Below are 13542 nucleotides of genomic sequence, written 5' to 3'. Positions count from 1 at the left end.
AAAAATAAAAAATAAAAAGAATATTATAAAATGCAGGACCAATTACTAGGACCTTATTATATAGTCTTATTTTAAATAGATAAAAATGATGTGCATTTGTGGTCTATAGCTCGAGCTGGGTTCTGGTTCTGCCCGTGCAAATGACGTACTCCAAGCCATTGGATGACGCAGCTGGGGAATGTTCCTATACAGTCTATTAAGGTTTGTCAGATGGTTTGTCAGCATGTTGTATACTGCACAGCATCGTAATCACACGGGGAGTTTCTTTACCTTATGGCAGTGTTCAAAAAGAACAATTTGTTTCAAAGTACCGCAAAAGATTCTAACACTTTTATGGTGGCGGTACAGTGTCCTGTTCATGATCAGGCAAAGGGGGAGAATAGGCACAGTTCTTATGTCCAGCATTGCCTTATAGAATACCATGCACTGCCTGAACCAAACGATGAGGAACAGATAAATGCTTCTACACAAGCAACGCTCCAAGTTTACCTTCAGTCATCTTTCAAGCATGCACCAGGGACAATGTCAGTGTCTTTCAGAAAATTGCAAAAACTAAAACCCACATCAATGGTCTCCAATTCGTTTAAATGCCAGTTGTCTTCAAACAGTCCAAATACATAAATAATGCTGGCCAGACTTCAGAATAAAGCAAGTTACGGCATTATGCTTTGATGCTATAGAATAGGACAGGGGGGAGTGCTTCTGCCGGATACCATGTTTTTCCTCAAGATCCTCAAATGGAAAACTTTTACGAAAATAACCCATGACATAAACCAAGTACGACACTTTTCAACCTAACAAAAATACAAATCTAATGTCCTTAAACATGCTTGCAAATTCCCACCCACCAAAGCAGCAAACAACAGTTACAGAACATCCTTTTACAGTGACATGAATTTCAGTAATTCAATAACTACAATAGTGGGCATTCAGTCAATATGCAGCCACCTCCAGAGCAATGAGTATAATACTGTTTTGAGACTTACTGGGACAGCAGTTAGACAAGCAGGACTGTAGCAGACTAGTACTACTGGTCTGAGAATTATCAGTCTTCTCTCAAACATGCACACAGAGAGAACAGAAAACAGAGGCCCTTTTTCCCACTCTGGCCTGGTATTTCCTGACCCGGCCCATGGAAACCACGTCAGGCTTCCAGTTTAATTATCCCATAAGTCCACGTCATCTCAGGACCACACTAACAAACACACAGGCCCATTAAACAAGTACAACAACAATGCTGGAACCGATAAAGAGCAGAAGAACAGCCTCTCTAAGAATAGTACTGGAATGAAAGGACAGAGTGAAGGCAATGGAACAGATCCAGCAGTAAGTATTCATGTGAACTAAACCTGCACATCCCATCCAGACCAAAGCAACTCAATATTAAGCCAATATTAACAGTACCTGACCCAAAAATATCTGAAGGAATGGGTGTGAAAGTGATTTTTTTTTTTGGAGATGATAAATTTGAAATATTCAAAAAAATATTTTGTGTTTTTTGGATTGTTTTCTAATATAAATATCTCAAAATCCTTATACTTTAGCAGCTATACTGCAGAAGAAAAAAATTGTTATCGGAGGATTTTGAATATAATATTTACCTCATTTTAATATTTAAATATATTGAAAAATCCCTAAAACAGGATACATTTACCTGAGAAGCAACATATAAGATATTTAGACTTGCTTTTAGAGCATTTATGTTGAATAGGAGTATATTTTTTCTTTACTGCACTGGCAGAAATATTAACAAATGGAAAAAATACACTTGTATACAAAATACACTTATATTTAAGATACATTCTCTTAAAGCAAGTCTAAATATCTTATATGTTGGTTCTCAAGTAAATGCATCTTGCTTTAAGGATTTTTCGATAATGTTAAATGGAAAACAATACAAAAACACTTGATAACAATAGGATTTTTTGCAGTGAAATTATTACTTGATTAAACAATAAAAATCCAAGTAGTTTTTCCCCGTTAATTCAGTGAATGTCATTTAGAGGTATTTTTAAAAGATTACTTCGTCCTCTTTATTGTTAGTAAGCACATTTAATACAACCTTTTAATTCCAGGCACAAGCTGGATAGTCAGTTAAGAGCTAATGATTAATCGTTGCAATAATCGCCCAAATAGTCACATAATCGTTCAATTAATCGACTATAAAACTAATCATTAGTTGCAGCCCTAATTAAAACAGTGAAATACAGTTTCAAAGTGTTGGTCCATTTCACTGTGGAAAAACAGAGACTATCTTGCTGGTAGAGATCTGCCAAACGTTCATATTGTCAACTTTTAGGAGTGTAGACAGAGCATATAGATGACCTCAAAGTTAACATACATGGCATAAAAGCCAAAAACAATTATTTCATGGGGTCTTTAAAACACTAATACACTGCTAAGATTGAAATTCATGTTCTGAAATGGATTATATTTAACACTTTCACAGGCTTTAAAAACACACCATTTAAATAAATCAATCCATTTTGAAAGTTTGTACATTCTATGTCATGTTAAAAGCTTACATTTGCAGAGGTCCGACACAAAAGAAGTTTAAAAGTAAATGTTTTAAAGATAAATGAGTATCCACATTGTTGGAGAGAGATGACCATTGTAACTGTGGTGTCCAACAGTTTAGCACATTCATTAGCCCTGCAATCTTGACATGTTAATCATTGAGAAGTCCAGACTTCATAATGACACCGCCTGGCAGACTTGTTTCAACATCAAGTGATCTGGCCTTAGCTTGCTGTGGAGCCGCCATATGGAATGGGTCCAAGACAACACAAAATCTCCTTTCGACTTTTACCAACATGAATTTCATGGCCTAAACTTCAAACGCAAGTGTGTAATGAGACAACACAACCAAAGCATGCAAGACAGATACAATATCATAGAGATGGATGCTATTGATTGTCTGTGCATGTTTGTTAAGCGGATTTCCACAATCTGGTTTCAACAACAAAAGCATGCCTCCTTGAGGTATAAAGTCCTATAAAAATGACAACACAAGTTGGCTACAGTGCACAAACTGCTGAAAAGAAAATAACAGCTTAAACCAGCCTAAGACTGCTTCCTGGTATTAGCTGATCTGGTTTGTTTAATGCCATCTTGGCAAGGCTGGAAGACCAGCTAAAACCAGCTTAGGCTGGTTTAAGTTTTTTTTTTTTCAGCAGGGCATTCTGGACCATGTCTAAAAACAGGAGCAAACCCCATTAAATCTCTTCACTGATAAACCCCCCCCCAAGAAAACACAGGTAGTCCAATTTACACAACAAAACTGTTTCTCTTCTAACCTCGTTTTCTTTACTTTCGATTATTGTAATTCTCTAATCAAGTTCAACAAATGTATTTTTGACAAAGGTGAGAAAAGGGGGAGAATTAATAGTGTTTCTTGTAGTTATTTTGGGATTTAGAACTGATTGGTGAAGGGTGGAGCTTTTGCTTAGGTTGAGGATGGTTACACAAACAACATGCTGTGTTACTTTACTCATGGAGGAATTACTACTAAGCATCTGGCATGCTAATGTATGCTATTGCTAGCTAAAGTTTAGCTAATATTACGTAAAACTGAATTAATGAATCATATTAGGGACACATAAAATCACTTTGAGTCTATATATAATGAAAAACTATTTCAATATACTGAAATTGAACAAATAATGTTTTCTGACAAAATAGTAATAAGCTAATCCAAGAGAAAAAAATATGTTGGTGTAACTTAACTGCTTTATGCGGAACCAGTGTAAAGGAATAAATAATGTGAATCCAAAGCATTTTTACCCCAATGCATTTATTTTCACTGTATCAGTCCACATAGAGTTATAGGCTTATCAGCTGAGACTCCTTTTTCTTATTTCTCACAGTGTTGCTCTTTCACTTCATTGTGAGTAAGGATGTGTTGAAACTCTGGTTATCGGCTCAGAGATGGCAAGACAGACAAGCAATTTCACAGCATGCTGAAAAAAAAAATCATGCTCTTGCCCCGATTCAGATCTGTAGAACTGGACAGGAATCGTAAGCGTGTATCCTTAACCACAGCTCTACATTTAAAAAAAATTTTTAAACATACTTTCTAAATCTGATTTGCAACTCATCTCATAAGCTTCTGATACTGTATCTGTCAAACCAGTTGTGTATTTGATATATACAGTGGCCCCAAAATTGTTTGAACACTTTCAAACACTTAAAGATTCCATTGCACAAGATAACAAAATCGAACTAAATGGCATCTGCAAACAAAGGATGCCAACTTAACTTTTTAGTCATTTATGCAATTGCTATTAATCAAGTCCCAGGTAGAATGAAAGGGGTAGAATGAAATCAGTTCCCCTCAAATAATGTATAGAAGAGTAACCACAAAAGCAGTTCAATACATTAACTATGGACATGTTCCAATAAGGATATTTATATCAGGTGGATAAGTTTAACAACCAGAAATTGTCCAAGTACTTTTGTCATAGTATCTTAACATCTATTAGGGGTGGGCGATATAGCAAAAAACCTATATCTTGGTATGAGTAACTTATTGTCATAGTAACTCTATATATCATGATATAGTTATTGTTTGAAATAAATCAACAAAAAGGGTTTATATATTAAATAAAAATGGAAGGGGTGGCAATGCGAGCATTTTTAGGGAAAGTGATTGAAAAACTTAATTAGTAATTAGTTCATTTTAAATTAAAAATTATGTACAAAGAAGCTTACTGGTAGACTTGTCATTAGGGATAGAATGATAAAATGTTCTCAACCAATCCGATTCAGATACCTGAACTATCAGTATCGGCCGATACCGATCCCACTGTTGTTTTGTAACAAAAACCTATAACACAAAATTATTTCATTATAAAATAGGAAACATAAGAGCACGTGCAAAACTGTTTTGTTAACTAGTCTGCAGAATACAGCAGCAAAAATAACAGTAATACCAGTGAAAGTCTTCAGTAGAAAAGAAGACTATTCTCTTTGCACATTTTAGCTTGTATCTGGATTTGTAAATAGTTTCAGATCTCTCTCTATGTTAATTATTTCATTTTAGTTTTATTAGTATATCAATCCACTTTTCAGTCACACAGTAATTTTTGTAACCCAATTTGATTTTATTGTAATTTCATAATAATAATAATAATAATAATAATAATAATAATAATAATAATAATACTACATTTACTGTACATTGGAATTACATTTCAGTTGTAACTTCTTAAGGCTTTTATTTTGAAAGTCCGGCATCGAGTGCTCCAGGAAGTCTGTGTTTCAAAGTTTGTTTGTAGGCTAATAACACATTGGTGTTACACTTCTCATTTAACATCTGGTGAAATGCTTGTCCGGTGCCATTCTTAATGCATGTTATAGGCAGACCAAACTACTTATATAGATCAGAGATGTAGTCTGTGTGGAGTGACCACATATTGCGCTTAGCAGCGCATTACGAGCCTCTGTGCGAGTTTGTGTGTGTGTGTGCCAGCAGAGCAGCGCTAGTTCAGTAAAGCATGATGCTGCCAGAGACTACTTTGTGCATGCTGACTATATATTTATTACTTTGCAATTCACAAATGCTTTTGGATGACTGTAAGAGCCTGAATAAAACGCAAGAGTTATATGGACTACTTTAATGGTGATTTGAAGGTTATTTATGTAATTCTTTGAGTTTGACAGTAATGTCAATGACCAACATGTAGTATCGGACTTGGATTGGGCTCCTTGGACCAATTCCCAATCTGGGTAAAAATGGCAGCATCGGACCCGAAACCGATCCATTGCAATGAAAAAACGTTATTAATAAGTAACTAATTATATCTATTTTTATCTAGAAAAAAAAAAAATCTAGTTTCTTTTTTATTTATTTTTTAGAAGAACAACATGCAAGCGTTGGTTCTGATTCTGAAGCAAACCCCTCCAACACACATTTGTTTAGGATTTTGCCTTCCACTGGATACTGCAAACCTTTTTGGCTAGTATATACTAGACATATGCAAGTTTCACAAATGTGTTATTTAATCATTCCTGAGGTAATTTACTTAGTCCGACACTTTTCTTGTGTATACGGGGCATTTAAAAGAGGGTCAGTTCTACACCACAGCGGACGCAGACTTTTATTAGAGTGGTGGTGGCGTAGTGGGCTAAAGCACTAAACTGTTAAGCAGAAGGTTGTTGGTTCGATCCCCACAGCCACCACCATTGTGTCGTTGAGCAAGGCACTTAACTCCAGGTTTCTCTAGGGGATTGTCCCTGTAATAAGGGCTCTGTAAATCACTTTGGATAAAAGCGTCTGCCAAATGCATAAATGTAAAATGTATTAACAAGCACATCCTCATTTTCTTTCCGAATGTAAAATTATTAGGGTTATTTTTATTAACTGGGTATTTTTCCTATATATTTCCAAATTTTAATTCCAACATTATCTTAACATGCCGTACCTCTCTTTGCTTGACAGAGACAGTGCTCTCATTCAAGAGGAAAAACAGCCACATTTAAATGGAAAAATAAATTCCTCCTGTGGTTGACTTGTTGTTCATCAAATTTTGAAAAGTGTGAACTTTGCATTAAATATCAAACCAAGTGGCAATTATTTTAAACAAAGGTATATATACAATTGTAAGTTTTGCTTAAGTGTCTAAACACTTTTTGGGGCCACTGTATCTGTATCCAATGCTCCCTGGGTCTTCACTTGGCAAAGTTTTCAGAGAACAATTTTAGGCATCAAACCTGATGATTCATTAGAGAACAGAACAGGCAGTTACACATAATTAAAAGGGAGGGGTGTTACCTGAGGTGTTGCCGTTAACATGCATGGTCTGGGCCATGACTGTAGCCACTCACTCGAAATCCCACAGAGAGCCTGAATGCACTCATGCAAATGTCGTGCATCAAATCAGCTTGCCATGCAACCTGCAAACTGGACAAAACAACAATAAAACCAAAATGTCAGACACCATACCACATGCATGACTTCCAAATATTTTATGTGAGATGACATGAGTTTATACAGGTTTAAGAGGAAGACAATTTTGTGGGGAACAATTGTAATCAGAAATAAACATATTTCAAAAACAATCCAAAAGGCAAGGGTCAATGTGATATGTATGATACATCTGATATGACATACTGGTGATGAACCTAATGTTGCAATACTGTGCTTGTGTGCATGACCTTATGGGTAGCTTAACCAAAAAGAGCTTTCATTAAGCTTATTTAATATTTAACACAAACAGAACTTAAACCTTCAATTGGAGGGCATTTAGAAATCACCTTGTCTTTCCATTTAGGCTAAAGTAGAATGAACATGTACAGAAAAGCCAAGTCACAGTTAGCCTTGTATATCAAAGTAGAGCACTGTGTCACATTATAAGTGCTCTGCAATGAAGCAGCGATCCTTTCTAAATTAGCACTGAGACTAGAGGAAACTAAACATGGAACAACCTGAAAAGCAATAAGGCCAAATACAGATCAGAAATGTGGGGCAACAATCTCGCCATCTGCAACCACCTTAAACTATATATTGAGTCTGATGCTTGTGTGAAGAAGTTGTGCCTTTTAGGGGGTACTCACACTAAATGTGTTTTTGTGTCCATCTGTGCTGTTTTACATTTGTAAACATGCACAGGTCAGACACCTTTGACTAATGCACTGCTTCTCAACGTTTTTAATAATCTTACTCAATGTCAGTTTGAAATCAATGTCAACTTTCAAAAGCACAATATGAAACACCTCGCTTCAGTTATATGTTTTGTGCTGTCGCAAGATTTTTTAGCACAAGAACGTATTTGGTCTGAACATCCCCTTAGCACATAATGCTGGATTTAGATTTCACCATGACCCCAACACAAAACTTAAATGTTAAAGTAGTGTGTCATTTCTGTGCCACTAGCATCACCAAAGGGAACTGGAACAATACTGATTGTTTTCAAAGAGCTGCCCCAAACTGACACAATTGATTGAGATGATGTTGCCATCTCAAACAGCTATGTTATGATGGCACCACAGTGCAAGTGTATACATATTTTGGGGGATAATCAACTGACAAATTGCTTACTTAAAGCCAGGCCCATATGGAATCTACAGAATTTTCCAATTTTCCAAACTGGATTCTGGGGAAAATCTGCAGAATTCTGCAAATGTATTCAAACATTGTAAAATGTGTTAAACAGAGCTAAGAGTGTAAAATCTTATAAGTACCTGCAGACCATATCAAATTGGCACAAATATGTTATAAACACAGTAGGGGTGGAGGATGTGTAAAGGTAAAGCATTTCAATTCTGCACAAAAATCTGCAGATTCCATGTAGGTCTGCTCCTAGCTGTCTCTGCATAATAAGCTAAGATAGGATAAAAGTATTTTAACATTGTGACAACAAACATGCATGTGTGCAGCAGATATAGTGTTGGGCCTCATAAATCCCTGATGCAAGAACAGCAGGAAGAAGAACCAGTGGGAGGTCTCCCATGTTCTCCAAAGAACACAGACTTTGGAATCTAGTAAAAAAACAATGATTGGACCAGTCTTGAGAATTACGAAACACAGGACGTGGCATGGAATTTCCTCTAACTCAAACAGAAACAAAAAACTTCAACACATACACACACATTTCATCAATAGCGTGCCTTAGTTCCTACAGGCACATGCAGCACAGCCAAAGTTCATAGCCAAACATGGGCTTCTACCTAAGAATGTTGTGCAATATCATTAGGCACTCTTTAACAAAGGCAAAAATGTGCGTGTTTTTGAAGTTTGGATACATTTTGGCAAGAAGAGAGAAAAGAACTTAATTTCCAAGTTAATGTCGATTAGAAGAACAACAAAAGAGCTCTTTGAAAACAATGAAGGCACATTCCACACCGACTCAGTCACAACAAAGACACTGGTAATATAAAGTTAATTGGGAAAAAAAACAAATGTCTACATCTGGACAAAAGTCAACTATGAGCTTGTCAAAATATATTTCTATAGTGGATAAAGAAGTGAAAAAGGTGCTAAAGTGGCTGCCATTGAAAATAAATGCATAACATACTTCACAAGATATTTTGAACTTTGAATGGAAGGCCTTTTAAAAATATCAGGCTAATCTGTTCGCAGCACTAATTCTGCTACAATCGTCAACAGTAAGGTATGCTGCATGCTACCAATAAGAAAGGCTACCTCAAATTCAGACGTTGCGAATTACATTTAAGTAATTGAGTTAACTTTTTAATCAAACAATACATAAAAAGTCAAAATATGACAGACTTTTATCTCTGGAATTTACACTTACCTTGCTCAGTCATTCTTAAACTTCTTCAACTGTTCCACATGTAGGCACAGAGAATTGTGTGACTTGCAGCCTCCAAAAACCACAGCGTCTATGCAACATAGAGTGTGTATTACAGCTAAGATTAGCTAACTTGCTCACATGTCAGTCGAACGCCTTGGGTCCTAAAAGAGGAAAGGATGTATCTGTGTTGGTCAGATCAGTGACCACCTCAAGTGTCAGCACCATTAACAGAGAACCCAGTAAAAAGGAGATGATGTCTAAACAAACACTTGTCCAATGTCAAGTCTACCAGCACAACAGCACCAAAGATGTTATTAGGTTACGTTATGCTTGTTATTAGCAAACTGGGTCAGCCCAGTACAGGTTGACATGTAACTGCAGGTAGATCATCTGTACTGATAAAAGCAAGACACTGGCAGGTGTGTTTTTTTTTATTCTAACTCACTAAAGGTTACTCCCTCTTCTTTTTGGAGAACACCTGGCTGGGAAAGTTTGTACTTCAACGATAAAGAGAACAAGCTGCTCTATAAAAAACCCAAACAGAGATGCTCATACCACAGAGGCAGAGAGAGAGGCCATAAACAACTGGACAAATGTTGTATGGCATGTCTCAGTCACATGTCACTGGATCTATTACAGTCCACTGCTTTCAGAAAGGACAGGTGTTCTCAAAGTCAAGCCAGGTATGCCAGTGGGCTCTAACCATCGACAAAATGAAATAAAACTAAAATAATGACTAAAAATGTAAAACATCTTAAACTAAATCATTGATATACATTGCAAAGCATCTTGTTTTTTAGTAAATATATCTAAACTTCCTTAAAAAGTAACAACTCACCCAAAAATGACAATACAGTCATCATTTAAACATCCTCTTGTTGTTCCAACCTGATTTTTTGATTTGTGAAAAAAATGTCCATACAACGAAAGTGAACAGTGACTGAGGCTAACATTCTAGCATTGTCATGTGTTCCACGGATGACAGAAATTCCTGCAGGTTTGGAACAACATAAGGGTGAGTAAATAGTGAAAGAATTCAGTTTTTATTGAACTATCCCTTTAAAACAAAAGATCAATTTACTTTACAGAATTAGCTTTAGGTTTTGTTTGCAGAATATAATCATCTTGAATTAAATCCATTTAATTCTTTCTACTCCATTGACAATTGTGTTCTTGTTTAAAGCATAAACATAAGGTGAGAGCAGGGTAGCATGACAAGGCAGTCACCTGGCACAACACTACAGCCAGAAGCAGTATATCTCAAAGCACTGCAGGTCCATACAAAGCACTGCATTCAAACACACACACACACACGCATGCGCGCACACACGCACGCGCGCACACACGCACGCACGCTGGAAACGGCTGTGCAGCTCTAAAAATGGGAGTGGTAAGGAACTGCTTTAAAAAAAAAAAATGCTGTCATTAATTTAACATTTGAAATTCCACACATTCAGAAAACCATGTGGCTTTGGAACAACAAGAGGGTGAATAAATGACAGAACTTCCATTTTTTTGGGTGAACTATCCCTTTTAAGACTATCCAATAAGTTTTTCACTCACACTAACTAAACTCTTAACTAAGACCACTAATAGAGCCTCATGCTGCTCTCACAAAAATAAAGATAATGGTCAAAGTAATATGATCTTTTTGTCCCCAGGAGGAGGAGGGGTGTCTGAGAGGCCACACAGCCATTTCGGTTTTGCGTTTTTTGTTTGAGGCCGAGCTGCAGGTGTGTCCATTGATGATACTCAGCAAGGGGATCCTGACATACATAAAGCAACACAGCGTTTACACTCTTGGGGAGAATCAACCTACATATGGCTCATTATCTTTGCATATTAATTTAATGCCCCTTTCCCAAAACTGGCCATACTGAACAACATACTAAAAAGACAGTCATGAAGAAAATCAATGTTAAACTTCCACACCAATGCATGAGGCAGTTGTAATCTTGCCCACATGCTTTTTTTTAGTAGCAGTCAAACAACCCAATTTACACTAATTAACAAAAATGTTTATCCTTTCCAACAACAGCCGTCTTCATTATGTAGACAGAGTTGGGAAGAAAGGGGATTTGCTGGCGGCAACTTGACCATGAAAGAAGGCAGCTGAATTTCATTAAAGCAATAAGCTTTGAATGAGCCTGAACTAAAGGACTTCAGGAAAAAAGGAGGGGGACTGAACACATCTGTGCATTTGCGTTAACTTTTGGCAGGGTAGCTAAAGTTGACAGGTTCTATTGCCCCCAACCATTACTTATGACAACCATGCCGATCCCCTTCTTCCAAATACAGCTTCAAAGCCAACATGATCTTATGAAGATTTGTATGTACATTTTGGTTCTAGGAAACGATCATTCTCTTACATTTGCATAGACACTGAAACATACAATTTTGACATCATCTAAACATCATCATTTGACATATTAACACCTATAGAAACATACAAATGGTTATGTGTACTGTATTGACTAATATTGAATAAGTCATAGAATTAACCACTTAATTACATTTAATTTATAATCAATGAGATTAGTTAAATGCAATCACATTTATTTATTTAAAGTATTTTAATGATTTCATTCAGTTCTGCTGCCCTATACACAGTTTTAAAGGATCAAATCACCAAGACGACATTTGAAAATGAAAAAAAAAAATGAAAAAACAAAGTATATTAAAAAGAAATCACTAATTAAACATTTAATTGTATTTTTGTTTGCCATGGGACAATAAGGAGTTTTCAGAATATGCCCCAAAATATAAATAAACCACAAAAAGCACCATAAAACAACAAAAAAATGTATCCATACATTTGTTAGCTATAATCCAAATCTTCAGACTTATTTCTGTGAAGAACAGACCCAAATTCAAGCCTTTTAATTCAATCTCCATCTCCATCTTCCGTCATGCCCGCTGTAACCATCAACACAGCAGCAGTTTAACAGCAGTGATGTCGAATGCTTATTAGCTCTCAAGTTCTCTTGACCGATTGCGACTGCCGTATTCTGCGATGTATATGTTTGAATGAGATATGAAAGTGCCGTTCTGGAGAAGAATTACAGCGATTCATATTTTAAATTCAACTCTCCACCTCACACACAACGCTATACGTTACACTGTAACGCAGTGTAAGAGCGCTACAGTGGTATATTAAATACCTGGTAGTTAAGGCATAGCTTGTCCAAACAAAAAAATAAATCTTAAAAAGATATTATATATAAATATTTAGTTATATTAATGGTTTTTGTTTTAAATGATCCTGTGATGTGACAAATCAATCTTTAAAAATCCAACTGCATGCAAAACACTCATTAAAATGGTTTTAGGCATATAGTATGACACTGCAGGACATTCAAGCAGTCAACTTCAGAAAAAAAATTTGGTCAACTACGCAATTATAATAATTTTACCTCACTGTCATTACCTGGGTCATCTGAACCACAAGTACCCAGGGCACTCAAAGAACTCAACATGAACTTGTTGGAAAAGTTAAACCCTATATTGTGAATGCAAGTTCCATCAAAAGTGACTGATGCACAAGCACCACCATGAAGATCAGACAGAATGGTCCTAAGCCTGATCTAGGTCAGCTAAATATAAAGAAAATATGATTTCATCATAGCCACAGACCCTAAATCGCATGGGCCACAGAGCCTTTTTTTACAGCATTTGACACCCCCTCTGAACAAACATATATTTCTAAAGGATTACTATTGCAATTCATATGAAGATAACAACATTTAAATTTATTAAAAAAATGAGTACATCCTTGAATAATTTCAAATAGTGTGCAATATTTTAGTACTTAGAAAGTCCTCCATAACTTTTAAATACTGCTCTGACCCTTCTTGACATCAAGTGTACAAGTTTATGACATAGTGTCATGTCTATCCTCTTCCACTCCTGGAGGATGACCTCCTTGAGTACTATGATGTTTAATGGGGAGTGATGCTCGACTTAAATAGGGTTGCGGTTGGGTGACACCTTGTTTATCCATAGGAATGCAGCAGTGGCTTTGGAATAATGTTTAGGGTCATCTCCATGGTAAAAAAGTGCCCGACAGCCCAGGATGGGGAAAGAGTCACATTTTCTTGTAAGATTTTGCTGAACATCCGTCAATTCATGATGCCATTGATTAAGTGCAATTCCCCCACAGCTTCAGCACTCATAAATCGCCATAGAAGAACCTTACCACCACTGTACATCACTGTGTACCATGCACTTCCCAAGTGACACCATGCATTTTGGATTTCATCAGATACACAAAAAGAAAAAAAGACTTTGG

The 13542-nt window shown here is 36.3% G+C and overlaps 1 protein-coding gene across 1 annotated transcript in view; it reads right to left on the bottom strand.

Annotated features, from left to right (window-relative positions):
• LOC127642717 (KN motif and ankyrin repeat domain-containing protein 1-like) overlaps positions 1-13542 on the bottom strand; it is a 57187-nt gene that overhangs the window by 22751 nt on the left and 20894 nt on the right. The window contains 1 exon segment of the mRNA XM_052125242.1: positions 6773-6901. Coding sequence (XP_051981202.1) covers positions 6773-6809 — 37 coding nt within the window. The 5' untranslated portion in view covers positions 6810-6901.

The sequence above is a fragment of the Xyrauchen texanus genome, chromosome 4, assembly GCF_025860055.1.
Source record: "Xyrauchen texanus isolate HMW12.3.18 chromosome 4, RBS_HiC_50CHRs, whole genome shotgun sequence".
NCBI lineage: Eukaryota > Metazoa > Chordata > Actinopteri > Cypriniformes > Catostomidae > Xyrauchen > Xyrauchen texanus.
This window is presented reverse-complemented; position numbering and strand designations above follow the sequence as displayed.